This window comes from Podarcis muralis, chromosome 5 (genome assembly GCF_964188315.1).
Source record: "Podarcis muralis chromosome 5, rPodMur119.hap1.1, whole genome shotgun sequence".
Classification (NCBI taxonomy): domain Eukaryota; kingdom Metazoa; phylum Chordata; class Lepidosauria; order Squamata; family Lacertidae; genus Podarcis; species Podarcis muralis.
In genome coordinates this window covers 99,136,590-99,164,521 of record NC_135659.1, presented here as the reverse complement: position 1 = coordinate 99,164,521, position 27,932 = coordinate 99,136,590, and the positions used below count along the sequence as shown (strand labels likewise).

At 48.3% G+C, this 27,932-nt stretch overlaps 1 protein-coding gene across 9 annotated transcripts in view; it reads left to right on the top strand.

Moving 5' to 3' along the window:
- Nucleotides 1-27,932, top strand: part of NOL4L (nucleolar protein 4 like) — a 136,223-nt gene that overhangs the window by 90,907 nt on the left and 17,384 nt on the right. For 8 of the 9 annotated variants that reach the window (XM_028735618.2, XM_028735617.2, XM_028735616.2 and 5 more), the window contains one exon: nucleotides 8,051-8,192. In XM_028735618.2, coding sequence (XP_028591451.2) covers nucleotides 8,051-8,192 — 142 coding nt within the window. Of the gene's footprint in view, nucleotides 1-6,381; nucleotides 7,610-8,050; nucleotides 8,193-27,932 lie in introns of those variants that run through there. The other variant, XM_028735622.2, reaches the window with a different exon arrangement.

Below are 27,932 nucleotides of genomic sequence, written 5' to 3'. Positions count from 1 at the left end.
GGCACCACTGTATCTGTCTCCAGGCACTGCAGTTGTCTGCAATGAATTCTTTCACAGCGAGAGTGGTGTTGCCAGCCTCCACATCTCATTTGCAGACATCTTTGTAACACAGAGTTTGTCTGCCAACAGGCCTGGTGCCTGAAGCCGGCTCCCCATAGAGCATGTCCTTGGGTATCCTGCCATCTTCCATTCTGTGGACGTGACCAAGCCAGTGTAGACATCGCTGAAACAGGAGTGCGAACATACTTTTATTGTGGTCATGGGAGAGCATGTCTTTGTTTGAGACTCTGTCCTGCCATGCAATTCCCAAAATCTTCCTGAGGCAGCACAAGTGGAAGGCATCGAGGCATCGCTCCTTGTGGCTGTAGGTTGCCCACAACTCACTTCCATAAAGCAGCACACTTAACACGCATACCTGGTAGACCTTAATCTTTGTATTGGTCATTAGCATCCCATTCTCCAATACCCTTTTGGAGAGGTGAGCCATTGCTGCCTTGCCAATACACTTGTGCAGCTCAGCATTGAAGGAGAGGTTGCTGGTCATGGTGGAACCCAGATGGTCAAAACTCTCCCACCTCAAGTGTGTGTGGTCCCCAATGCTGATGTGTGGCATGCTGGTGATGTTGTCCAACAACTCCTGGAGGGCCACAGGTTCCTCGTTCCAAGGATATAGAGGGTGTCTCCATCTGTCTCATGGTTCTGCCCACACCACACAAATTCAGCTTTGAAAAGGGAACTAGAAGTGAGAGCTCTGTGTTACTTTAGACATTTCTAATCTATGTGTAAGAAGAATCCCATGGAAAATGAGTTCCCTCTTCTCTCCCGACCTGGACACATAAGAGTGAGTGCGGAAAGTCAACTGTTTGTGCCCCATGCTGGAAGGTGCTGTAGGGATCTATGCTGAAGGACATTCTTTTTATCTGTGGCTGTGTGCTGCATGTTTATTCCAACCTTCCTCAGAGCTATGGGTAGCTTATATGCTTCCCACTTGCGTCCATGAATTGACCTACTGTGAGCTGCTTTGGGGGGCCATCTTTGGCCAAGGTAAAAGGTAAAGGTACCCCTGCCCGTACGGTCTTGCCAGACTCTGGGGTTGTGCGCCCATCTCACTCAAGAGGCCGGGGGCCAGCACTGTCCGGAGACACTTCCGGGTCACGTGGCCAGCGTGACATCGCTGCTCTGGCAAGCCAGAGCCGCACACGGAAACGCCGTTTACCTTCCCGCTAGAAAGCGGTCCCTATTTATCTACTTGCACCCGGGGGTGCTTTCGAACTGCTAGGTTGGCAGGCGCTGGGACCGAGCGACGGGAGCGCTCCCCGCAGCGGGGATTCGAACCGCCAACCTTTCAATCGGCAAGCCCTAGGCGCTGAGGCTTTTACCCACAGTGCCACCCGCGTCCCTTATCTTTGTCCAAAAGGCAATCCAAAATTAAAATTGTTGTGCTTGTGACAATCTTGTGAGGTAGGTTAGGCAGAAAGATTATCATTGGCCCAGGATGTCACTCTGAGGATTTTGAGAGTGTTGATTTTGGGATTGCTGTAAGGGCTGCTCCCTTAGGACCACACTACACATTAGCAGCTGCATGTACTATATGTCAGAATGCGGATTGTGCTGAATTCTTAGAAAACGTAGTGAATCAGTGAGGCGCTCTGAAGTGTGGCACAGGTGGGGAGGCTGTGTGTGTCGAATGCCTCTCCACCCCCCACCCCACTTAACTACCAAAGTCATATCCCCCCTGATATTTTTGCCTTGGTGAGAATTGCCTGATGCCTCAGAGACCTACCAGGAGAAACATGGTGGGTGTGGAGTGAGAGATGTGGGAGAAATATTCTGCACATCTCTCCCACCCTCTTGCTTTACGAGCTGACTCGTTTCCCACTAGGAATTCAGTGGTAACTGGTTTCTGACACATGGGCCTGCCACCCTCACGTCTAGTTTGGCAGTTCTGTAAGTAGAGCTACCTGGGCAAGTCCCAGATACTGCAGTGATGGGCACAGTGTAAATGGCTACAGTAATTCCAGCTGCTGAGGTTTGTGGTGTTGGTAGTGAAAGAGGTGGAGAAAATATGCTGGTCTGCCCCCTGTGTGCATTTTAAATGTGATTATTTTATAGAGACTAGAATAGGTAGCAAGTAGGGTGCAGAAGCCTTGTTTTCTTCCTTATTTTGGATTTCTGTTGCATGTTCAACATGGAGAATCCTCTGCCATCCTCAAATCTTCTCATGCCCGCAATACACTCATCACTATTATCAGAACGGTGTGTATTCCACTTAAAAAAGAAAGGTGGAATTCTGCAGCCTGTATAAACTTATTTAATTTGGACCTGTTGGTATAAATTCTCCTGTTCTGCCTAATTTATTCTGCTTCTGCAACTCATGGGGGAAGGAGCCCTGCAAGGCATGGAAACTCCATCCCTGACCACAGGAAATCTTGTCCAGCTCCCAAACCTGACCCCTTGAGCTTCCATCATGCACTAGCCACACAGTTCCAAACCTATTTTCACATCCATAAGGGCTAGAAACTTGAATTTTAAACTGAGATTCTCTGGAAGCTGAATTCTGTGCTCGCATTGAACTGCTGCGCACACATAGCCCTTAACCTTCCCCAGTTTTTTACAGGCAAGCAACTGGGGCTGTGACACTTTTTCTTTTGCGCATGGCTGAGCAGGGATTTGAACCGGGACCTCCTGGCCACACCGTACTAAGGCAGGCTGCTGACATCTCCCCTTGCATGTCTCCATATTGTTGTACGTCCCCTTTTGTACATTTGCCAAAGGAGAATGGGGTGCACACTTAAGACGAGCAGGGTCTGCTGGGTGCTTCCTGTTCTTTGTGACAGGCCGCATGTGGTACATCTCAGCGTGTGGAGCATCCTGTGGCTTGTGGGGTTCTCTAGGCCGTTTTGTCCTGCAACCCGTTTTATAAGCCAGGCAGGCTTGAGGCTGTGCAGAAGACATAAATTCCAGGAAACTCCCTGCAAGGCGCATCTCAGTGGGGATTTGGGGTTGGGGGGAGGAGGCAGGATGAAGCCACACTTCCTGCCTTGTGTGAGCAGATCTGTCTGCAGCCAGAAGGGCAGGAAGAGGAAGAGGGAGCGCTCAGGCCTGCTCTGAAGATGTTTGTCCTCAAGAAAAATAATGAGGGAGGGAAGGGAGGGAGGGGGTAGAGCAGCTTTCCAGGGGCCTGTTTGGGGAAGGGAGGCCAGTGTCCAGACCCTCATAACTTTTTGGCTTCAGGCTGGTACACTGAAAATGAAGGGATTGCTGGGGAATGGATGGAAAGGATGAATAAGCCTGCTAGGGTGCATCTCCATTTTAAAATGGTATGTGCAGTTTTGTTGTTGCTCCCAAGCAGACAAGAAGACTCATAAAAGGGCAACTAAAATGTCCAGGTCAGAATGGGTGGGTTGCACTTTTCCTTATGAAGAACAGCTTGACACCATTCAGCCTTTGCAGGATAAATGATGAATGAAACAATGAATGGCTTATGTTACCCACGTTTATAAAGTCATGAGTAGGGAGAAATTGCTTCCCTATGAGTTGCAGTTCCTTTTGGTTCTCTCCAAAAATGGATAAGCAGCAGGTGGATGCCAAGTAGGAGAGAGCATCTCTTTCCCCCATATCTGAATGACTTATGTCAACAAGAGAGGAGTCAGCTTTCTAAGGGAGGCAGCAGCAGATACTTAGGCATTAGCTTTCCAGTAGTCTGGAAAAAAATGTTTGAGAAGTTCTAAGACCAACCCTTTTTTAAAAAAAAGGTGTTCAAGCAACATTTTTTTCAGCTTTGCCTATAGAACTCATTGCCACAGGATGTTGAGAGAGCCAATAACTGCTTTTAAAAACAGGTTAGATATATGAGTATAGATTTGTTTGTCAGAAGCGCAGCCTTTCTCTGCAGAGGCTGTATACCCCTGGCTGCCAGATGCTAAAAGCTGAAAAGAGATAAGGGGGTTCCGCTCCCACGCCCTCCCCAAAATCCTCACTGGATTATCTGCTCTGAGGCTCATTTGCAGAGGTAGGCGGGCCAGCGATGGTCTGAGCTGCCTTTGAAAAGCTGTTCAAAGAACAAGGCTAAAGAGAGCAAAAAACAACAACTCTGTGTTCGTATGCCCAGTGGCTCTAGCCCATTACTAGGGATGTGGTCTGCCTATCATTTCAGGAGGAAAAAGGCAGGCAGAAAACCCATTAAAGCAACTGCCTTGGAACAGGGGCTCGCATCGAGTCCTGCTCTGTCAGCCCTTGCCGCAGGGGTCTTTTAGGGAGGGGTCCCTCCGCTTTTCCGTTCATGCAGGCTCTTAACTGCCTTTATGGTGACGCTGATGATTTTGAAATCTTGTGGCTGACCTTTCCGGCTCTGGAAGCCATCCAAGGCCTGGGCCTTAAAGCACAGTGAAGGTTAGGAAGGAGGGAGGGAGAGGAGAGGAGAGAAAGAGGGTGCACACATGAGAATGTCCTCTTGACCGCGGGAGTGGGAGACAGGAATGCAATCAATTCCATAGGAAGTGCCGTGGAGATGCCAGGCAAAGTTTTCTGCGACCTTTGAGAGGGTGTGTTTGTTCCCCTTCCAGCAAATAAGAACCCTTAGACAGAGTATTATTATTCAGCTGGCAGACCAGCGGGAGCACCCTCAAACGGGCACCTGCCACCTGTGGCACCAGGAGATAAGAGGATAAAAGGCACGATTTGCCAGAAACATCCCCTGCACAAAGTCCGTTGGCCCATGCAGGAGGCAAGAAAGGATGTACCTCCTGTTCACTTCAGCGGAGTCTCTGCCGTGGGATTCCCCACCATATCAGTTTGTACTTGGCAAGACAAACCGTCCCTCAACTCTTTGGTGGGATGAACAGCTCCCTTTGTTTTTGTTCAGCTTCAGAGATGAACAACTCTCTGGATTTGTAGGAGCAGTGCAGTGTGAATTACGAGTGTGTATCCTTAAGTACTCATGTATAGGCACCTGGGAGCCTCACAGATGCTCACCATTCTGGATAGAGAGAGGTGCATTTTTGTTAAGTTTATTTGGTGCTTTTCATGCCGTGGCAACCAACTTAACTATGCAAAGTGTGGACCACTTTTGCTACTGGGCCGTTACGGTGAGGATCACTTTCCGTTATTCAGCACCAACATCTGATTCTTGGAAGTTTGCTGCTTCTGAAGAAGCAAGCTTCTGGATAGAAATAAACTGTGTTTCTTCAAACAGCAAGTTCCTGTGGCGCCTTAGTATGGCACTTGCCTAGAGGCTCATTGCACGACGAACTGATAAATATAACAAATGAATATAAATATTTATTTATTGCAGCAGAAACACTCATGGACTAGAGCCCACATGATCAAGTGCCTGAAGTGGGAAAATGAATTAGGGAGGCTCCTTAGGCGAACTGTCTTCTCTCTCTCTCCCCCCCCCCCCCGCTTCCCACCAGCATTGGGGTAATAATGCCAGCCTGTCTTATGGAGTTGTTGTAAGATCATTGTGATAATGTATGTGAAGTGCTTGGAGCAGTTGGAAATAGCATTAAATATTAGTATAACCATCAGTAAAAATAATTTGTTAAATAGGACTTTAATAGCATTTTAATGGGGGCATTTTATATGCATTTTCTAATTTTACTTTGCTGCTCTTCGCTCCACATTTCCTGTTAATGTCATTTCTGTGTTGGGTTCCTCTCGGCCAAGGCTGGCGAACCTCTGGCCCTCTAAATGTTATCGGGCTTCAACTTCCACAATAATTGGCTATGTGAGCAGGCAGCTTTCAGGTGGGGCTTGTGGCACAATTGCCTATTTTTTTTTTTTTATGGGTCACATCTTCTACCACACCTGTCTCTGGGCCTGTGGTCAGGCTTCTTTTCTCTCTGTGGTCGTTTGCCTGAGAGCCTCACTTCTCTACACCACTGTTTAAAGTGAGCAGATGGAAATTACTCTCCACCCGGTTTCAGGCCATATGTGATTTTCTCCCCATGGGAAGATCTTCATTGCCAGCCAACATGTTGGCTCTACACTTTTGAGTAACTATTGTCACAAACAATAAAAACAGAGGTTGCCATATGTCCTCTTTTTCCAGGACATGTCCTCTTTTTCATGGATAGAGCTGTCATAGTGATCCGTAGTTAAAAGCAGAAGTTGGCAAACGTGTCCTCTTTTTTGCTCTTCGAAATATGGCAACCCTATCAGGCAGGGATGCCAAAGGCACACATCTCTTTGCTAATTAAGAAAAAGTGGACCAGGAGTGGGAGAAGGCAGGTAGGTTGTATTGCTTTTATATTTTGATACAAAAAACTTGAACACACAAAAAAATGCAGAATAAAACCATACTGTATTCAGAACTAAAAAAATTCAGTTTCCCCCCACCAGCATCCACTGACCCTCCCTTCCCCAGAGAGCTTAATGTCCTCAGCATATTCATAGTACTTGCTTACAGCAGGATCAGAGATAGGAGAGGGAGAGGGAGTCAGTGCAAACACGTATCAGGCCTAAAAGAGCCAAACAGATTTGTATTGGATTAGAACCAAGCTATTGCCACCTTATGCATTTACATATTCAGTAAAGCAGTACTTTATCCCACAAACTGATCTCACTTTCTTGAGCTGCTTATGTATTCTCATTTTGCAGGTGAGGTTTTAAAATAAAGGCACTCCCCAAACCCTTCGCTACCAGTAATCCAAAATAGAAAATTTAAAGTTCTTCTAGAATTTGGCTATGGTGGATCAGGTATCTGTATTGTGTTTTTAAGCACTGGTATAGTTAGTTCCAGAGGGCAATTCATGTTAGTCTCTTGTAGCAAGCATTCAGATTTTTGTGGGCGCTTAAGGACTAGTAAATATATGATGACATAAGCTTTTGTGGATTCACAGCCTTGTGTCTGACTAAGTGGGCTTGTGTCTGTGAAAGCTTTTGCCAAAATAAATTTGTCCATCTTTAAAGTGTCACATGATTCTTTTGATAGCTTTTGCTACGATTACTGAGGTGTGTTTTACCAAAAAAATACTGCAAAAGCTCTTAATATGTACTGGATTTTGTGAGTCATATATCCTCAAGTAGTTTTTTCTTGCTTGCTAAGGGTCTTCCTTAAGCCCCCTCCCCACGGCACAAATATGAAATGCCACTACTGCTGATTCTTTGGCTATGACCTTCTTGAATTTTTCCCTTAAAATGCATCTCCTTCACCTATCAGTCCTTGATCATCTTGCCCATCCTTGCTTCATTTATTCTATTTTATTCTTCAGCTTCTTTCTTTTTGCTGCTGTTCTGCCCAAAACAGCCACATCCCTCTCTTGTATATTTTCAAAAACATCTAGGCAGAGACCGCATCACATCCATACTCTGTGCAGCACCTGGCACCCGGACGGCACTAGAAAAATGTAAAAGAGCAGCATCGTATTGTTCGCGTAGTTGCATTCAGATGTGGGAGATCCCAGGGTCAAATCCTCACATAGCCAAGAAGCTCCCCAGATGACCTTGTGTGGGTCACACTTTCTTAATCTACCTCCTGGGATTGTTGGAAGGATAAACAAGATAAGACTTAGACATGAATGTTGTGTCCCCTGACGGGGGCGATGGCAGGGAGATGCTGGCGAGGGGACTATGAATAATATCCAGGATACAGGATCTCCTGGTTCTGGTATGTATAATAGGCTCCAACCACAGCAGCTTGTTTTTTCCATGCCAAGTTCCTACAAGCGTTCCATTGTCTGCTACCTGCTTCTAGCAGCTAACCTGCCAGTATGCGCAAGCTTTGCCCCATCTGCATGGCTCGTATAGCCAGGCTGGTGCAGGCAGCTCTCTGCCATGGGGAGGGTGGATTTCAGGCAGGGCAAAAGCAATCTGTCCCTGGAAGCAGACCTTGCCTAATTGCCCTTAATTCAGCTCTCTGTCATTCGTCATCTTCACATCTTCAAACAGGAAGCCTCAGTGGGAAATGGGCTGTGCTTGGGAAGTCGGGGGGCCACCGGGATTTAGGGGTGGGGAGAGAAGGGTGGGTGGGTGAGGGCTGGTAGAAAGGCGGAATCACCCTCACCCCTCCCTTTGGTTTATCTTTTAACCCTTTCTTGCTCCTCTCTAGGATGAGACATCCGTGAGCAGTGAGGACTTTGATATGAGTGACTCCACATGGATGTCAGCTGACCAGCATCTTAACTCCAGTCTGAGTCCTAGCCAGGAGGAAGGGATGCGCAGCCCGCAGAACATCCACAGCCAGGAGGATGGTGAGTGCCCATTAATGCCATCTGGGGCGAGGGGTATTTTTCAAAACTTTTATGCATCTCTTGATGTAATTAGTGCTCTTTGGCCCTTTGGATCCTTCTGTCAAAAGTTCTAATTATGCCTCTCTTGATGTAATTAGTGCTCTTTGCCACGTGCAGGTTGTAAAGAACTCCAGGCCAGTGATGGAGGCCATGCTTGCAGTCTCTCTCTGGCGGCAGCTCAGCAACTCTTGTCTTGCGGTGCCTTGAGAGAGAGGCAGGCATCCCAGTGATATGTGCCCTCCCCACTCTTTCTTTCTGAATTAAAACTTGGTCCACATGTGCAATAGAATGAGGTGGCGATGAGAGTGGACTGTGTGAGCTCAGGATTCAAACATGGGGTGGGTGTGTTTACGCTCGCCATTTCTTTTTTCTTTTTCTTTTTTTTCTTTTTTTACGCTCGCCATTTCTTAATGCTTTCCCCGCATTTAAAAATCCCTCTGCAAGTAGAAAATCAACGTGCAGCAGAAAGAGCATTATATGCAGGAGAGTGTTAGAAACAAGATTTCTCCCACCTGCAGCCCGAAATGGTACCCTAATCTGCCACCTCAGGGCTACTTTGTTTTTCTCCTCATGTACATAGTCTAAAGTCATTGCGTAAACCTGGAATAGCAGCTAGGTGAGGCCCTGAAAGTGTTCATAACGCCTTTCATTTGTTAAGAAAATTACGAACCAATGTGTGGATTTGTTGCATTGTGCTGTCTCCAGCAAAAGACTACTGCTGACTTTGACTGGTCAGGGAATAATTCAGGAAGCACATTTGACCCTTGGCTCCTCCTCTGTTTGGGGACTTCATGCTCTCCAAGTGCATATTCCTTTACTCCAAAGTGATGCCATCTTACAGGATCCAGCTGACTGTGGGGTGGGGAGCGGGGGGTGGGAGAGGTGTGTCCCCCCCCCCCGCCCCGATTGTCCATACCCCCAAATTTGCCTGGAGAATAGAATCAGCCCACACAATGGCCATCCCTGTTGTGGTTGTGGACAGTTCTGGGATTGTTATGCCTGGTGACTGCAACCGGCACTTCTTGAGAGAAAGTGGAATGCAGTGATTCCACATTTAAGTGGTACCCATAGCTCAAGGGTAGAGCACATGACTTGCATGCAAAGTCCCTGTCATCTCTAGTTACAGAACCTCACATAGCACAGCTAGGAAAGATCCTGGAGAGCTACTTCCCATCAGGGCTGGCAGAGAAAGGCTTGGTGGACTAATGGCCTGACTCTGTATAAGGCAGCTCCTTATAGTTTATGAGCCTGTGAGAGAAGGATGCTGCAATCGAGCCTTTGGAAAGCCTCTTAAGGAGCTACTGAGAAGGAGTTCCCCCTGCAAGGAGTTCTCCCTTTAAGGGTGGTGTTAGGCAACAGTCCGTTGTGTGCCATGGTGCAGTGCATAGTGTGTGGATGACAGGAAACGCCTTGTGACGGGCAACATATTTGCCAGATTTAGAGAGAGAGGGAGGGAGACATAGAAGCTAGATTGGGAGAGTGGCTTGCAGGAAAGGGGCTTCAATTCTTCTACTACACCGTTTTACCAACTAAAATGTCCTACTCCCAAAGGTGCCACTTACTGCAAAGACACTTTCCGGGTCAAATAGGCACACATCCACACCAGAGAATTACACAGGCGAAGGGGCTCATCTATCCCGGTGACCTCCCAATCCTTAGTTCCCTATGACTGCTGTTTCTAACAGCATGGAAAAAAATATCATCTGGTTCCAAATTGCAAAACTCTTCTAGATAGAATAGTGGCCTGGCAGAGGACTAGAAAAATCTGATGGTGTTCAACATATTGTAGGGATTGGGTTAATAAGTAACAAGCCTTAAGATCTAAAAAATATATATGAGAATTTTAAAAAATTTCCTTTCAGAGCATAGAGAACATATTCTACAATGATGTTTCTTTCATTGTTGCAAGGTCTTAAAACAAAAACCACTGCTCCCCTGCCCTGTTGTCAGTTCAGTTGCTTGGCTAAATAAGAAAATGTCTTAGAAGAAACCATCCTGTGAGGTCCTCTCCATCTTCAATTTGTTATAAGCCCAGGTGGGAGGCATGACTGGCATTTTCCCCGCAGGTGGAATCTTGTGGGTGCTTCTACCTTTCTCACCCTTGTGACTCCCCAGCCATCCTTGCAACAGTCAGGGCTGAACAATACTTGCAGGATCTTGAGCACGACTAGCTCTGCTGTAGAACGTTCCTCTGACTTGAATAGGTGCCGAAGTCGAGGGCCATGTAGAGAGATCTCGTGCCATGCAGGGCTTGCAGCTGGTTGTGGCTTGAATGGGAGGAAAGCGTGTGAGTGGAAGTGGAGGTTAATCTCCCTGGGGAGGGGAGCGCAGGTAATTAAGAGGGGTCAAAGTTGAGTTGTGTGGGATGCATGGGAGGAGGCTAGCTGGGAAGGGGAGGTGTTGTGTTAACTCTGCAGAACTTGTTAGCTTTTGAGAGTAAATAAGGGGGTGGAAGTCGAGGAGTTTGGGTCAAAGTTCATCTCCATGGCATTTGGATTGACTCTTGTTCTGGTTTCTTGGAGAGCTTGAATCCTTCATTGTCCCCAGAGGCCTCTGCACAGAGGCAGCTGGAGGAGCCTGAGAGGAATTGCCTGGTCCCAGAGAGCACCCAGAGCTGCCTTGTGCTGCTCTGAGACAGGGGTGGGGTAGGAAGAAAAACATCCCTATGTTTAAAGCAAGAAAGGGCCATTGTCCTAGCACACTCCCTAGCAGGGCATTGGGGCCTTGTTCCTTTCTGCCTCTATGCCCACGGAGAGCTTGTTGAAAAGTCTCCACCTTTGACGAAAGGCTGGTAGGGGTCCTTAAGGTCTCGCAATACCTTGGGAAACTTTCAAGCAGAATTTGCTTCTTTTGGGGGCGTCATCCAGAGAATTGCTGTTGTTTGGAAACTGATCAAACCTAACTAACAAGCCACTGGGAACTGTCAGGATAAGCCTGCACAGTTTGTGAACAACCCTACCGAACAGTGCAGCCCACCGTGATGGCCTGCAAGGTGCTTGACAGCCTCTCCCGTTTGTGCAGCCACAAGTAGCAACAAAATCTGGAGGCTTACTGGGCTCAATGGGTCCTGGCTCAGAACAAAGATAATTGATCCATTGAGTCAGAAATCTGCCTGCCACCATGGCAAGCATCCCATTGTCCTTTGGTGAAGGTGTCTCTCCTCTCCAGCCTGGAGTTGAGGAGGATGCAAGGACCATCCTCCACAGCTGGGCTGAGCTTCAGACTGCACAGTACAGCTGATGGGAGCTGGAGAGGAAGGGTGTTGTTGTTTAGTCGTTTAGTCATGTTCGACTCTTCGTGACCCCATGGACCAGAGCACGCCAGGCACTCCTGTCTTCCACTGCCTCCCGCAGTTTGGTCAGACTCATGTTTGTAGTTTCGAGAACACTGTCCCACCATCTCGTCCTCTGCCGTCCCCTTCTCCTTGTGCCCTCCATCTTTCCCAACATCAGGGTCTTTTCCAGGGAGTTTTCTCTTCTCATGAGATGGCCAAAGTCTTGGAGCCTCAGCTTCAGGATCTGTCCTTCCAGTCAGCACTCAGGGCTGATTTCTTTCAGAATGGATAGGTTTGATCTTCTTGCAGTCCATGGGACTCTCAAGAGTCTCCTCCAGCACCTTAATTCAAAAGCATCCATTCTTCGGCGATCAGCCTTCTTTATGGTCCAGCTCTCACTTCCTTACATCACTACTGGGAAAACCATAGCTTTAACTATACAGACCTTTGTTGGCAAGGTGATGTCTCTGCTTTTTAAGATGCTGTCTAGGTTTGCCATCGCCTTTTTCCCAAGGAGCAGGCGTCTTTTAATTTCGTGACTGCTGTCACTATCTGCAGTGATCATGGAGCCCAAGAAAGTAAAATCTCTCACCGCCTCCATTTCTTCCCTTTCTATTTGCCAGGAGGTGATGGGCCCAGTGGCCATGATCTTCGTTTTTTTGATGTTGAGCTTCAGACCATATTTTGCGCTCTTCTCTTTCACCCTCATTAAAAGGTTCTTTAATTCCTCCTCACTTTCTGCCATCAAGGTTGTGTCATCTGCATATCTGAGGTTGTTGATATTTCTTCCGGCAATCTTAATTCCGGCTTGGGATTCATCCAGCCCAGCCTTTCGCCTGATGAATTCTGCATATAAGTTAAATAAGCAGGGAGACAATATACAGCCTTGCCATACTCCTTTCCCAATTTTGAACCAATCAGTTGTTCCATATCCAGTTCTAACTGTAGCTTCTTGTCCCACATAGAGATTTCTCAGGAGACAGATGAGGTGATCAGGCACTCCCATTTCTTTAAGAACTTGCCATAGTTTGCTGTGGTCGACACAGTCAAAGGCTTTTGCATAGTCAATGAAGCAAAAGTAGATGTCTTTCTGGAACTCTCTAGCTTTCTCCATAATCCAGCGCATGTTTGCAATTTGGTCTCTGGTTCCTCTGCCTCTTCTAAATCCAGCTTGCCCTTGCTTTCCTTTTTTGGTGCTCTTTGGTTGAATCACACTTAGAGTGTCTCTGCTGCTTAGTGCCAAAACAAAAACCCACCCTTCCCACTCAGCTCTTCAGGTGGCTGTTTTGACACTTGACAGAAGAGGCACTCTGAGTGCCTCAATGGGCCAAAACCAGTGCCAGCTCCAAGTCTGAATCTTGAAATGGGGGGGGGGGTGTCTCTGCAGCTTCACTGGACTTTGAAGACCCTCAAACTCCAGTGCATCTACAGGGACTTTGCTTATCTTCCGCTACAACTGTCAGAGGACAGGGGTCAGCAATGCAATCCTATGTGCATCTAGTTGGAAGTGGATCTCTTTGAGTTTTATGGGACATTTCCAAATAAGTGTTCAGAATGCTTCATAGGAGAAGGTATGTTCTGGGGAAAGGGTGTATGATGGATAGGAGATGAATGGACATTGGGGTGGTGTTACAGTGCCCCTTGGAAGCTTTTTCAGGGGGTCTTTCTGCTGGATCTGGGCCCTTCTGCACCAGCCTAGAGCTGCAGCAGTAACTAGTTGAGACTTTCCACCACCCCACACATACTTTCCATTCTTGCTAGCATGAGCTTCCCAGCTGCAGTTAGGATTGCTCTCTTAACTGAGATGTATCAGGAGGACCTCACTTTGCAGTGGCAAAAAAGCAACTGGGTAAACAATTTGGCAGGCCCAGCAGAAACAAATACAGTGTTCCGGAGGTCTGTTTGTAAACCAAAACAGGTTGTAACCCAAGGCACACTTTCGCCAATGGGGCCTCCCAAAAAAATTGTCTGTAATCGGGGGGAAATGGGTTGTAATCCAAAAAAAGGTTGCAACCCGGGACACGCACTTCCGGGTTTGACGTGTTTGTAATCCAAAACGTATACAAGACGTATGTAAACCAAGGTACCACTGTATACACACCTCCTGCATTTTGTATTTCCTAAGCACTCAGCCTAGTTATTCAATTTGCTCATCAAATCTAGGAAGATAGCTGCCTTATACTGAATCGTATGATTGGTCCATCTAGCTCAGTATTGTCTATGCAGACTGGCAGCCGTTCTCTGGGCTTTCAGACAGGGATCTCTATCAACCAGAGTTTGAACTGGGACCTTTTGCAAAGTTTGGAGGTGGAGACATGCATAAGTTTCACCAAAGAATGTCAAGATCCTGTCAAAAGGGGAATAATATAATCCTAGAGTTGAAAGGCCCCTTCATGGATCACTGCCTTGCCGTGGCGAAGGGGCTTGAATAACTCAGAGAAGCTATGAGCTATGCCGTGCAGGGCCACCCAAGATGGACAGGTCATAGTGGAGAGTTTTGACCAAACGTGATCCACCTGGAGCAGGAACCGGCAAGCCACTCCCAGTATCCCTGCCAAGAAAACTCCATGGACAAAGACAACAGGCATATAAAAGTTATGACGCTGGAAGATGAACCCCTCAGGTTGGAAGGCGTCCAACAGGCTACTGAGGATTGAGGGCACAAGGAGAAGGGGACGACGGAGGACAGTGTTCTCGAAGCTACCAGCATGAGTTTGACCAAACTGCGGGAGGCAGTGGAAGACAGGAGGGCCTGGCGTGCTCTGGTCCATGGGGTCACGAAGAGTCAGACACGACTAAACGACTAAACAACAACAACAAAAGAGTTGGAAGGGACCTTGAGGGCCATCTAGTCCAACCCCCTACAATGCAGGAAGCAATAACACAGAGGAGAAGGTATGGTTTCGAGAGGAAGAGCCTGGGCAGCAGCTGTCAGGGTTCAGGTTCAGGTTTGGAGAGGTGCTGGTGTCCTGAAATCGCTACGAGGCCTTGCACTTTGGTGCTTGTTGGCTGGGCTGGTAGATGGAGAATTGGTGTTGCTACTGGGGAAGCAGAGCTCAAGTCTCACTTCTGCTGTCATGTGGGATTGTATGAGCTCAAGGATCTGCCTCAGTTCTCCATCTGCCAGAGGGACACAGTAGCAACCTCTCTCATTCTCAGGGGTTTGTGTGGGTAAACCTACTAGAAGTAAGTCAATGGTTAGGTGTCAAGGAGTGCAAGAAGGGTTTGTACAGTAAAACGTATTGGGAATTAAAACAGCTTTGGATTTTATTGATGGCAATTATAATGAAATATGGAATTAATGTGAGCTGCTTTGAAAGTCCAATGAGAATAAGCAGGATCAAAATCTTAGAACAGTGGCATAGAACCTCAGTCTCAGGAGCAAAATGTGGCCCCCCAGTCTCTGTCCCCTTGACTCTCCGAAGGTCACAGCGCACATCAGCCCTGCTTTGCATCCTCCATTGCTTTTGTCTGGTTGGAGTGTGGCTCTGAACTGTGTTGAGGCCCCTTTCTGCATGGATGGATGGAGAGAGGGGAAAACATTTGACTTTTGCATGGGTGTACGAAGTCACTCCCATTGCTCTGCCCACTTTTGCCTCTGACCCTGCTCCACGGATATGTTCGACCCCCGACCAAGATTGCCCACAACAGAACACACTCCACTCCTGGTTTAGGAGAAATAAACATCAATCGTTAATAGCAGGGGACTCAAATTGCAGGGAAATGGCTTCAAAATGTTCTGAAGGGCTGTTGCCATCGCTGCCCTTGAAACACATAGCACCCCTGTTTTTCTCCTAAGAGAGAGTTATGCAGGGAAATCTTCTTCAGCCGTTTGGTACAGCTCAGGCTACAGCAAGGAAAAGCCAGCCAGCCAGCCATGGTAGGCTCCTGATAACCAGTGCTTGTGACACAAGCACCCTTCACACCCGTGTGTGCATGTGCATATGCAGTTCCTGGGGGAAGTTCACAGTTGGTTCATAATTCTTATTAATCATTTCCCCTGGTATGGCATGCTGTCTGTTGCTAGCTGCGCCATGCCCTCTGCCAATGAAACTGATTCACTTGGTGGTGTTACTTGGAGTGGTCTGCCTCTTCAGAGGGAGAGAAGCCTGCTTACTTCCTCTCCTAGTTAACTATGGCCGGGCTGGCAAGCCTCTGGCCACCCAAATGATGTTCGACTCCAACTCCCATCACCTCCAGCCAGCATGACCTGTTGTCAGGGATCATGGGAGTTGTAGTCCAGCAGCGCTGGGAGAGCCTCGGGTTTTCCCATCCCTGTGCCAGTGTAGGGAGGGTGAAACTGAGTAGTCTGGATGGTAAACAGTTTTTGATCCAGTCAGTTTCACTCCCGAGGAAAAGAAAGAGAATACTCTTGAATGGCAGGACAGGAATGTTGCACAGCTGGTGTCTCACCCCCTTTCTTCTTTTAAAAATATTATAGATGCAGTTAAGTGCTTGTGTGTTCACAAAATTTTAATTAAAATCTATGCAGTAGGTGCCCTGAAAATTGTGCCAGAATATACAGATGTGCAAAAGAGGTCATTAGGTATGCAGTGTTGCTGTTGCTGAGTCCTCTTAAGGGCCTTGTAGTTCAGTGATTCAGCAGATACTTTGCATGCAGGGATGGAACCTGGCAGGGAAAAACTTTGGAGAGTCACCGCAGAGTGCCGAGTTGGGCCATTGGCTCATCTCTCCTGGCCTTCGCTAACCTGCTGCCCTCCAGGTGTCTTGGATTACAGCTCCTTTCTGGCTGGAGAATGCCATGGGGGATCTAACCTGATATTTCAGTGACTTGTACTGTTTCAGTGGATTTACAAAGCAATATGGTAGCCTTGTCTGCTTAGCTCAGGCCACATTCATTTCCCAGGTACATCAAATCAATCATATTTACTTATACGCAATGTTTGCTCAGTAAAATTGCTCTCGAGTTGCGTTATGACAAATTAAGTGACAACAATAATAAAGCAACATTCATAAAATCAGAAACATATAAAACAATTTAATAATAATTCATGTCATAATTGCCATTAATACAATTCATTCCATTAAAACATTTCAATGTAAAGAAGTAACTGGTAACAATAAGGCCATGCATAATAAAACTGGCTTTCAAACAATTAAAACATAATTAAATTCAATCACCTATCATTACCAATACAGCAAAACACACACACTAAACCCCCTGAAAACAGCCTCCACAGATTTCTCAAAAGGAGCTGTATAAAGCACGAAAAGCACAATACGACAGTGCAGTGCAGATGTGCAATACACTCAAATCCTGGGGAGAGTTCTCCCATGTCAGTCTAATTTAGTAGAAGCAGAATTCAGAATGAAAACCAATACATTCCTGAAGCACATTCCTCTCATCCCCACCCATCGGACTCAAAAAGGGCTGGGTATTTGCATGCCCTATACCAGCTCCACACCAACGGAAATAATCTTAATACACTTTCATGAGGAGTGGCCTGTCTTGTTCAGAAACCATTTAGCCTGCTCTTCCCACCTGGGACGCCTTTTACATTTCCTTTCCCCTCCTCTCACCAGGATAAGTTCAAGAAAAAATCCACCTCACATTCAGAAACCAAGTAGATATTGCTCTTGCGACAGAACTCCAAAGCGGGGACACTGAAAAGTGAAATGCCGTTGGGTGCCAGTCACAACCACCTACTTTAAGTACAGTTTGACACAGTTTGGAGCATTTGGTGTGGAGTCTTCTCAGCAGCCTAGATGGTTCACAGACGGATTCCTTCTCTGTTCTCTTCCCCAATAAGGCACTGAGAGCAGGAAAAGGGGGAAATGCTGGCCGGAGTGGGTATGTGATCAAAGTAAGAAAGAGCCCCTCTGGATTAGATCTAGGGTGCATCTAGCAGGGCATCCTTCTTCTAATTGTGGCAGGGCACGAAGGCAACAGCCCTCCCTTGTGCTTTGTCCTCGGCCCCTTGAATCCAGAGGGGGCATGCTCCTGCGGAGGTGGTCCCATGCTTGAAGTGCCAGAGTACCCTGCAAAACCAGAGGAAGAAAATGAACAAAAAGCTGTGAGCTACAGGTATTGGCAGCCCGTCAGTACAGCTATAGAGTTGTATCCCACTAAGTTATTCTCAAGAGTTGACCCAGTGATGGGCCTAAGTTAGTCATGCCTTTTAATTTCAGCGGGCCTTACTCTGGAGTAAGGCTAACGTTGGCTACCACACAGTTTTTATGCAGCCTTTGAGAACAATAGACGACCCAAACCAAGCAAAAGGTGACTCAAGCCTCTCCCCGCCCCTCTTTTGCTGTTTCTGCCTGGAAGTCTTTGGCTGGGTGTCATCCTGCTGCAAGATACTTATAAACCTCCAGAATGGCAGAAGGGAGCCAATTAGTGCTAATGGATTTGGCACAGAAGGGTTAGCTAAAAGGCATTGGGGAAAAGGCTTTGTCATCAACAGAGCAGGTAGAGTTCGTGTCAGGTGATGCAAGGATTGGGACAATGTGTGTAGATCAGCATCCAGCACTCCCGACCTCTGGAAGGCAATGTCACTTCACGCAGTGGTCCTTGTGGCCTCTGCTTCCCAAGGGAGAATGGTGCACTCACCAAGTCCTCTGCTGAGGAACAGAGCCTTGGGAACACCACCACTGAGGAGCAGCGTGTAGTTAAGCTGTGGAACTGGCTCCCAAATTCATGGAGGACCCAGACATCAGTGGCTACCAGCCACAGTGTCTATGTCCTAACTCCGCTGTCGGAGGCGTTAAGCCTCTGAATACCAGTTGCTGGAAGTCACAAGTGGGCAGAGTGCTGTTGCGCTCATGCGCTGCTTGCAGGCCTCCCATAGGCATTTGGTAGGCCCCTGTGAGCACAGGATGCAGGACTCAATGGGTCATTGGCCTGATCCTGCAGGCTATTCTTATGAAGATCTTTTTATGCCCAGTTGCCAGGTGCGTTCTTGGGATGACGCCCTTTGCCCTGGGTAGCACCCTAGTTTTAAAAAATGTATATCCTGCTGTTTACACAAGTTTCAAGGTAGCTGACAAAAATAGTACAATAACAATAAAAGCAACAAAACGTTAAAATCAGTAAAAAACAACAAGCCAATAACGAATCAACCATCAGATTCGTTATTTGTAGCCAGTAATTAAAAATACATAAAATAGAAGCCAGCTTATTAAAAAAGGAGAGGCCACTTAGCATAAAAGCCTGTTGGACTTTTGGAAGCCTAGGTGAGCAGAATGGACTTCACCTGACCCCTAAAAGGTGTCACCATGGAAACGGCTCCTCTCCCTTAGGCAATCTCTGAAGATGGAGGAGCTTCTGAAGATCTTAGCTGACAAGCAAATGCATTTGGAAGAAGAGGGTCCTTCACATATCCTGGTCCCATGGCTCTTGGGGCTTGAAAGTTGAAGTCTAGTGCCTTCAGTTGAGCATGCAAAATAGCTGGTGTCTAGTTGAAATCTTTAAGCATGGCATGATATATTTGCAAGAGTCGAGCCCAGTCTGGCAACCTAGTTGCTGTATTTTATACCAGTTTCAGATGCTTTGAAGAGCACCACCCACATACAGTGTTGATCAGTGCTTTTTTTTCTTGAAAGAGAGGTGCCAGAACTCACCATGAACGCCTCCCTGGTTCTCTTATAATGGCAATGGCATCCAAGGAGAAGAAGAAGAGGTGGAGGAGTTTGGATTTGATATCCCGCTTTATCACTACCCGAAGGAGTCTCAAAGTGGCTAACATTCTCCTTTCCCTTCCTCCCCCACAACAAACACTCTGTGAGGTGAGTGAGGCTGAGAGACTTCAAAGAAATGTGACTGGCCCAAGGTCACCCAGCAGCTGCATGTGGAGGAGCGGAGACGCGAACCCGGTTCACCAGATTACAAGTCTACCGCTCTTAACCACTACATCACACTGGCTCTCCAGTGCTGGAACTGAGTTCCAGGGAGTCCCAGCTGAAAAAAAGCCCTTGTGTTGATCTAGCCTGACTGTTGCGAGGGCATGGGTAATTAATTGTGCCAAAGCCATCTCTCTCCAAGAAGGATGCTCTGGAGTACCTCCTGCCTCCTGTGAGTTGACTTGCTCTGTTTCCTGGCCCAGCCCACTGTCTCGTTCCTCCTCCTCTTAAACTGCACCCCCCCCGGCAACCTGTGGCATTTCATGCTGCTGCTTAACTTTGACCATTTCATGTGAAGTGTTCTTAGAATTGGTGCATGTGCACAGTGGCAAATGACACTCGAGGGGTTTTGACGCGGGTGGTGCTGTGGGTTAAAGCCTCAGCGCCTAGGACTTGCCGATCGAAAGGTCGGCGGTTCGAATCCCCGCGGCGGGGTGCGCTCCTGTTGTTCGGTCCCAGCGCCTGCCAACCTAGCAGTTCGAAAGCACCCCCGGGTGCAAGTAGATAAATAGGGACCGCTTGCCAGCGGGAAGGTAAACGGCGTTCCGTGTGCTGCACTGGCTCGCCAGATGCAGCTTGTCACGCTGGCCACGTGACCCGGAAGTGTCTGCGGACAGCGCTGGCCCCCGGCCTATAGAGTGAGATGGGCGCACAACCCTAGAGTCTGTCAAGACTGGCCCGTATGGGCAGGGGTACCTTTACCTTTACCTTTAAAAATGCGCAAAAGAGCAACAGAAACGGTGTAATACCTCTTAAGGCAGGTTCTTTGGGGACAAACAGTGGGGATGATCCGTTGCACACAAAGGTGGTCTGTGGTGGTGGTTAGGGGGCAGGAACAATGACTGATCTAGGGGAAGGAAGCGCCACATAAATGGCCGGGTTCTTTAACTACTGTAGATGCCAGTGTTGGGTATCCAAACATGGATTCATCCCAGCGAGACCCAGACTGAAATTCTTTGAGGTCCTGAAATACCAACCACACAGTTCCTTGCTGCAATTGCAGGTCTGTCTTTCCCCAGAGAGCATGAGTGTTCAGTCCCCCCCCCACACCAAATGAAAAGGCAAAGTTGAACCTCCCAAGGCCTGGAAGGGGCTGGCGCTGGGAGGGGGCCTCCCCCACCACATCCTGCTATCTCTGGAGAAGCAGCAGTTGCTGTTCCTCTTGGGCTGAGTCAAGACCTCCCCTCTGCTCCTGATGATTGTGGTGGGAAACTTGCTCTTAATAGAAGCAGCAGGCAACATGCATATTCAGCGCTCAGGTGATTCTAAATTCAGCATAAATGATGTAAATAGAGTACATTTACTCGGAAAGTTTCCTGATCGATGGAAGCAAAGTAAATTACACAATGGTTTGCGATTTTGGGGGGCACAGATGAGGATGAAGAGGGAATGAATGGCGCAGAGATCATGCTGAGTGCTGTTGCCGAATGAAAAATAATTTAAGTCCTTTGGCTTAACATAGGTTGGATACAGGTAATAGTTCTTATGAGAGCTGAAAGTGATAGGAAGGAGCCATAATGGTTTGTGATGTTCCTGATCATTTATTTTACCCCACTTTCCCCATCTCCAAGTGAAGCTGTTTTTGAAAGTCTACAAGACCTGACTTGCCGTGTGTGTGTGTGTGTGGCAACGATGGGGGGGGGGGGGAATTGTCTTCGGCCTAATTAAGTTGCAGCAATAGTGTGCAGGGTCCCATGCAGAATATAGACCCCACCTGCCCCCCACAAGGGTTTGTTGTTTAAGTTCTACAGGAGTCTCTGCTCTGTTTCTACATGGGAGGTACTTGAGCTTCGGTTCGACCCTCAAGCTTCCTCCAGGGCAGGTGTCAGCCTTGGAATGCAGAAAATAACAAGATGGGTGAGAGTGTGCTTGGGCATGTGCAGAGCTTACTTCTTCACCACATAGTGAAACAACTGAGATGCACTGGCATCTCTGAAATCAGGTGGATGAGATTCCAGGTCAAATGGAGGGGCTTTCCAAGTTAGGTTGGGTTTCAGTACCTTCCATCTTAAAGAATTATTACTCATTCTCCAGTACGGCGTGGACTGTATATATGTTTGGGGGAGCCATGCTATGCAGGAGCCCTGCTGGGGCTGGTGTTCTTGCATCAGGGCGCTGGGTGCCTTAGGCAAATGAGAAAGTGCTTCTGCCACTGGTCCTCGCACCTGCCACTCAGCCTTGGCGGCTCCAGCGTTGGCAGCAAGAGAGGAAGGGAAGGGCTGGGAGTCGGCCGGTACAAGGAGACACCTTTTTTCATACGCAGAGGGCAGCTCCCAGGACAGTGTTTCTTTGTCCTTTCTCCCCACCCAGACTCAGCTGCGGTCATATTGGGGGAATAGCTAGAAGCTCCCTGTTTTGCTTTTGGTACTGCAAAGCATCCCAAGGGCACCAGGTTGCAGGAGACTGGCTTAGACATTCACAGGAAGAAAGAGCTGAGATCTTCTCCTTCTCCTCCTCCTCCTCCTCCTCCTCCTCCTCCTCCTCCTCCTCCTCCTTCTTCTTCTCCTCCTCCTCCTCCTCCTCCTTCTTCTTCTTCTTCTTCTTCTTCTCCTCCTCCTCCTCCTCCTCCTCCTGCTCCTCCTTCTCCTTCTCCTTCTCCTTCTCCTTCTTCTTCTTCTTCTTCTTCTTCTTCTTCTTCTTCTTCTTCTTCTTCTTCCCTCCATCCATAGATCTCAGGATGGTTCACAACATAAAGATAAAAGATAAAAAATGCAAAATAATAAAAAGAAGAAGAAAAAACAAACAAACCAATAACCCACTCCCACAATGATGTTAATAAGCCAAATGACTGGTTAAAGAGGAATGTTTTCACCTGGTGCCTAAAGATGTATAATGAAGGTGCCAGCCGAACCTCCCTGGGGAGAACATTCCACAAATGGGGAGCCACCACCAAAAGGCCCATTCATGTTGCCACCCTCTGGACCTCCTGCGGAGGAGGCACACAAGAAGGGCCTCAGAAGGTGATCTCAGGGTATAGGTAGGTTCATATGGGGAGAGCTGGTCCTTGAGGTATTGTGGTCCTGAGCTGTTTAACGCTTTAGTCAGCGCAGGCATTTGTAGGGAGGGGGTGTCCCCTCTGTGCTTCTGATTTAAAGCTAGTGACCCCCCCACTTGGCTATGACTATGCTCAGGGTCCATATCCAGAGATGTAGTGTGGTGGGGGCAGGGGGGCAGTGGCCCTGGGCGCACAGTTTTGAGGGGGCGTGAGCCAGGTGCTCCCATGCAGGGATCCCCACCCTGCCTGCTGCCGGGGGTCTCTGGGCCGCAGAGCCTGGCCTCGCTGCTGTGTCTCTGACTCCTTGTGGAATGGCTGTCCAGCCAATGCTCACTTGCTCCTTGCTCAGGCAGTGAGGGGGCGCAGAGGGAGGGAGGCGAGAACGGGCAACCCCAGTGTGGCCCGGCCCAGTTCTCCCAGCAGGTGTTGGAGGGGGGCTCCCACCAAGACCTCGTTGGCCGGCCAGGCTCCCCCCTGCACAGGTGGGCAGGTAGTGCACTGCAGCCCTGTTTGGCTCTGGTGGCAAGGGCTGGGCTGGCGAGGTGGGCTCCATTCACCCTCTGTGCCCTGCCCCTGATCGGTGTGTTTGCATGTGCCCCGGGTGCCGGCAAACGCCGCTACACCTCTGCCCAAATCTGTCCTCAGCCTGCTTTCGTTTCCACCTGCCCTCTTCCCTGCTCTCCCCCCTCCTGTCAGTGAATAATTGATGGCCCTTTACGTCTCACTGGCTGTTGTTACAGCGAAATGCCTGTGGGATGCTTTGGAAGCTCCTGGCGGTCTGGTTTCTAGCCAGACCCAAGTTCAAACCCATGCGGAGGGAAGGACAGTTTCTCTCCATGGAAACCGAGGCTTCTGTTTTCTCCAGGAGGTTGACAGAGCAGTTCCCAGGGATTCTTGAGCGGCTAAGGGACACTCCTCCACCACTAGCATTGCCTGCCTGCCTGCCTTCCCAGACAGTGCCAAGCCCAGGGTCCTCCTGGGGTGGGGGAGGAGATATATTCAGGAAGAACCCCCCACTTCAGAAGCCTGAATGCTGGTTGGTGGATTATTCTGGGAGCCCTTGAGATCCTTGGGTGGTGATTGGTGGGGCTGCCTCCGAGGGAGGGCCCATTGTCCTGCTATAGGATTTTTCTGTGGGCTGCTGGCGCTTGTATAAGCTCATTGTTCTTCAGAGTCAAAAGAGGTTTTTGTCTCCCTGCTGGTGATGGGGTGGTAGGAGGAGGAACGACTTGCCCCACACCCACATAGATAATTCCACTTTCCGCTTTAGATGGCCGTGTGCTTCCCTCCTCATCTGCCCACCCCACTCCCTTTCATTCAAGCAAGACCCCCAAAGTGGGCCACTTCCCCATTGCCCTGGCTGTCAGGGAGCAGGTGCTGGAGATCATGACACCCCCCCCCCCCAAATCCATCCCTACTGATCTCTGCAAATCCTGCACTGCAGCAATGAGGATAAGCCAGCTGCCTCCTCCTCCAAAGGCAAAACCCGCTCCCAATTTAGTCTGCAAAACAAGCGGCTGGTGTCCTTCTGCCCTCTGCCCCAAGAGCCATTTTGCTCTGCCCCCTTGACATTTTCTGCCTTGCAGAGACAGGGCAACAAGACTGCGGGGGGGGGGGGGCAGCACTAGCCGCCCCACCCCGCATTAGTCAGGTTGGATTTTTATAGCTGACATGTGCCATGGGCTTGAATCATAGAATTGTTGAGTTCAAAGGGACCCCAAGGGTCATCTAGTGTAACACCTTGCAATGCAAGAATCTCAACTACATCAGACACGACAGATGGCCATCCAACCTCTGCTGAAAAACCTCCAAGGAAGGAGAGAAGGAGAGTCCACCAATTCTAGTGGGAGTCCGTTCCACTGTTGGACAGCTCTTCCTGATATTTATTTGAATCTCCTTTCTTTACACTTGAAGCCATTGGTTCAGGTCTTAGCCTCTAGGTGACATCCTCCAAGTGCCAGCCCTTGAGATATTTGAAGATGACTATCATATTGCTGCTCGGTCTCCTCTTTTCCAGGCTAATGCCCAATTCCCTCAAGCGTTCCTCATAAGGCTTGGTTTCCAGACCCCTAATTCTGCGTTAAGGCTGTGCAGGTGTCTCTGGTGTTAAAGGCAGCACTGCCAGCACAAGGGTGGTCTCTCTTCTCCTGTCTTTCTGTCTGTCTCTTCCCCACCCGCCAAATCACTGTCCCTTAGAAGATGCATTCATTCCCCGAGTGGCAGCAGCCTGTCAGGGCTTGCAGCCTGTGGCGAAACTGAAAGAAAGACCTGGCTTTGTGGTTTTAGCAGCACCCCAAAGTTGGATTTTTGCACATGGGTGTACAGCCCACAGAACTGTGGGTTGCTCTCGGCCCAGTATACCTGAAGGAGCATCTCCACCCACATCGTTCTGCCCTAACGCTGAGGTCCAGCGCCGAGGGCCTTCTGGCGGTTCTCTCATTGTGAGAAGCAAAGCTACAGGGAACCAGGCAGAGGGCCTTCTCGGTAGTGGCACCCACCCTGTGGAACGCCCTCCCATCAGATGTCAAAGAGATAAACAACTACCTAACATTTACAAGACATCTGAAGGCAGCCCTGTTCAGGGAAGTTTTTAATGTGTGACATTCTAATGTATTTTTAATCTTTGTTGGAAGCCACCCAGAGTGACTGGGGAAACCCAGCCAGGTGGGCGGGGTACAAATAATAAATTATTATTATTACTATTATGGTTGTCAGTGCAGATGGCCATCATGGTGCCATTCCACTCCTGCCCACACGTGGAACAGGCATGTGGTTTCTTCCTTGTAGGCTTGTGGTGCTCCTCAGTCCACGCTGAGTCTGGCTTCGGTTCCTCTTCCCCACACTCCTGTGCCGTCACCAGCTGTTCCTTGCCCAGGACCACATCACCTGCTGCCCTCCCTCCCTCCCTTTCTTCCTCTGTGCAAGTGTGGGTGAACAGTGGTAACTCCACCATGTAGACAGTTTCCAGTCTTGTTCTGGCAAGTTGTGATGGGGAGAATTTGTACTGCACCTGACCAGAAAAGGAGGCCGAAGGGGTGGAATAATAAGGGGGAGGGATTAATTCCCCTCCCCACTTGTCAGTGCAGGTGAACAGCTGAGCCAGGTGGCTGCATGCAGACTGTGGGAGGTCCACTGGAGATGCCAGTCGCTGAGTCTGTGGAAAATCAGGGTGGCCCTCACTGTAATTTTAATATTTTTATTAAATTTTATTAAATGTTACAAAAAAAGAAAAGAAAAAAAGAAATAGAAACAATACATAACCATACATTAAAACATTTATCTACACAATTTTCCAAAATGCAGACTAGAAAAGAAGACTATAAAAGAAAGAAACAAGAAAAAGAATGAAGAGAAAAAATACTTTTCGTAATTGGTTATTCCAAATTAATACTTCAAACATTACGATATATAAATCCTAGTTAAAATATTATGAAAGACTTTCACCACATGTCTCTTGGTTATCTAATTCACCTTTACATCTGTTCTTCAGTCACTTCCTTTCCTTAAATTCTTTCATAGTCCATCTAATCTTTGCATTCTCTGTATTCTTCACAAGGTTAGGGTTGCCCTCACTGTAGCTTCTGAGCAGTCGTAGCTGTTGTGGGGGCCCCTGTGATTTGGGCTTGGTAGGGATTAATGCTGGAGGAGACCTAAGGGAAGGGCAAGGAGTCTGGCCCAAGCACATGCTCCAAGAGGATGCATGTCATGGGAGTCCCAGTGGTTGTTTCTGAATGAAAGAAAAAGCCACTTGCGGGTGGGGGAGAGGATGCTGCCCTTGACCTTCCCTCCTCCCAGTTGCCACTCCCACCCCTTGCTGGGCCAAAGTGCTTGCACGCGGAGGGGCTTTGCAGTGGTGGGGGTCTGGACTGCCACTCTGGTTTAAAATGTCCCTCCCCCTCCATGCTATGTCTCTTCTTTATAAATGACCACTAGATGCTCCCACTTTAATACGAGTACTTGGGACCTCTTGCGGTTCAGAGCAGACTGACACGACACAAATTTAATTTGTGGAGTAAAATGCCATGCGGTGAAGCGATGGCTGCTAGCATTGGTGGCTCTTGAAAAGCATTAGTCAGATTCTCTGAGGATCGCTCTATTGAGAGCTTCCAGGCTTGGCAGCCAGTATTTTGAGGCACTCCTCCTCTATTTGACTGCTGGATACTGGGGGCATACAGCATGGGAAGGCTGATGATGCTCTGCTGATGAGCTTTCCAGAGGCATCTGGCTAGCAGCTGTTTGGAACAGGAAGCTGGTTTTGGTGGGACCCACCTTGGTCTGATCCAGCAGACAGACCCTCCTTATAATCTCGGCCCTTTGTAGCTGCTGCAGTTGAGCATAGGAGGCAACCCAGTATGACTGGTTAATGGGATTTGCACAGGATATGGGACCTTTTTCAGTTCTGAGGCTGGATATGTGAGGGAGAGGGGGGCAGTTCAGACCCCAGCAATCCAGAATAATTAAGGCAGTCTTTAGAGTTCTTTGTGTTCACCATGGTTGGGGAAGGACTCAGTGCCTAATTCTTGAAGATGAATAACTTATGCCAATTAGCAAACATTCCTTATTTGGGGTAAGCTATCTAGGTTCGCTTGACCTGGTGGGCGGGAGTGACGTGTGCTTGGGTGCGCATATTGAAACGTTGCATTTTAAACCTGCACAGTTTCAGATGAGAAAGCCCAGATTCTGGCTTGGAACATAAGAAGGGTCCCACTGGATTTGGCCACAAGCCCGTCTCCTCCAGTCCTTACCAGATGCCTATGAAGAGCCCATATGCAAGGCCTTAGTGCAGCATCACTCCCACAACTTGTGATTCCCAGCAACTAGCCTTCAGGGGTCTGCTGCCTCTGACGGTGTCGGTAAAACACCCCAGTTGTGGCCAGTAGCCACTGGCAGCCTAATCGTCTGTGAATTTAACTAATCATCTTTTTAAGCTATCCAAGTTGGTAGCCCCCATCACATCTTATGGGAGTGAGTTCCATAGTTCAGCCGCGTGAAGCACTTTGTTTCGTCTGCCCTGAATCTTTCCACATTTACCTTCCTTGGATGCCCCCCTTAGGTTCTAGTACTTTTGGGGATGGGGGGAGAAATGTCTCTTTATCTACACCGTTCATATTCTTACACACTTCTATCAGACTTGCTCGCCTTTCTTCTAAACTAAAAAGCCTCGACTTTCACAACCATTTCCCCCAAGAGAGTTGCTTCCGCCCCTTGACCCCGTCGCTTGCCCTTTTCCAGCTCTGCTACATCCTTTTTGAGGTGAGGCAGCCGTAACTCTATGGGATATTCCAAGTGTGGTCTCACCACAGATTTGCATAACAGTGCTATAATCCTGACAGGTCCATCTTCAATCCCTTTCCTAATCGTCCCCAACATGCAATTTGCCTTTTTCACACCTGCCACAGTAATAAACGTGAAAACTTCATTAAATGCTTTGGGGGCTAGTGGGAGGACTGTGGATCTCATTTACCCCTTAGTATCTGTTTTCTTCCCCCTCTTTCTCTCTGTCTCTTGCACCCTCAACCCCCACTTCAAAGTATAGGTTTAGATTGTACGCTCCCCAAGGCAGGGCCTTGTC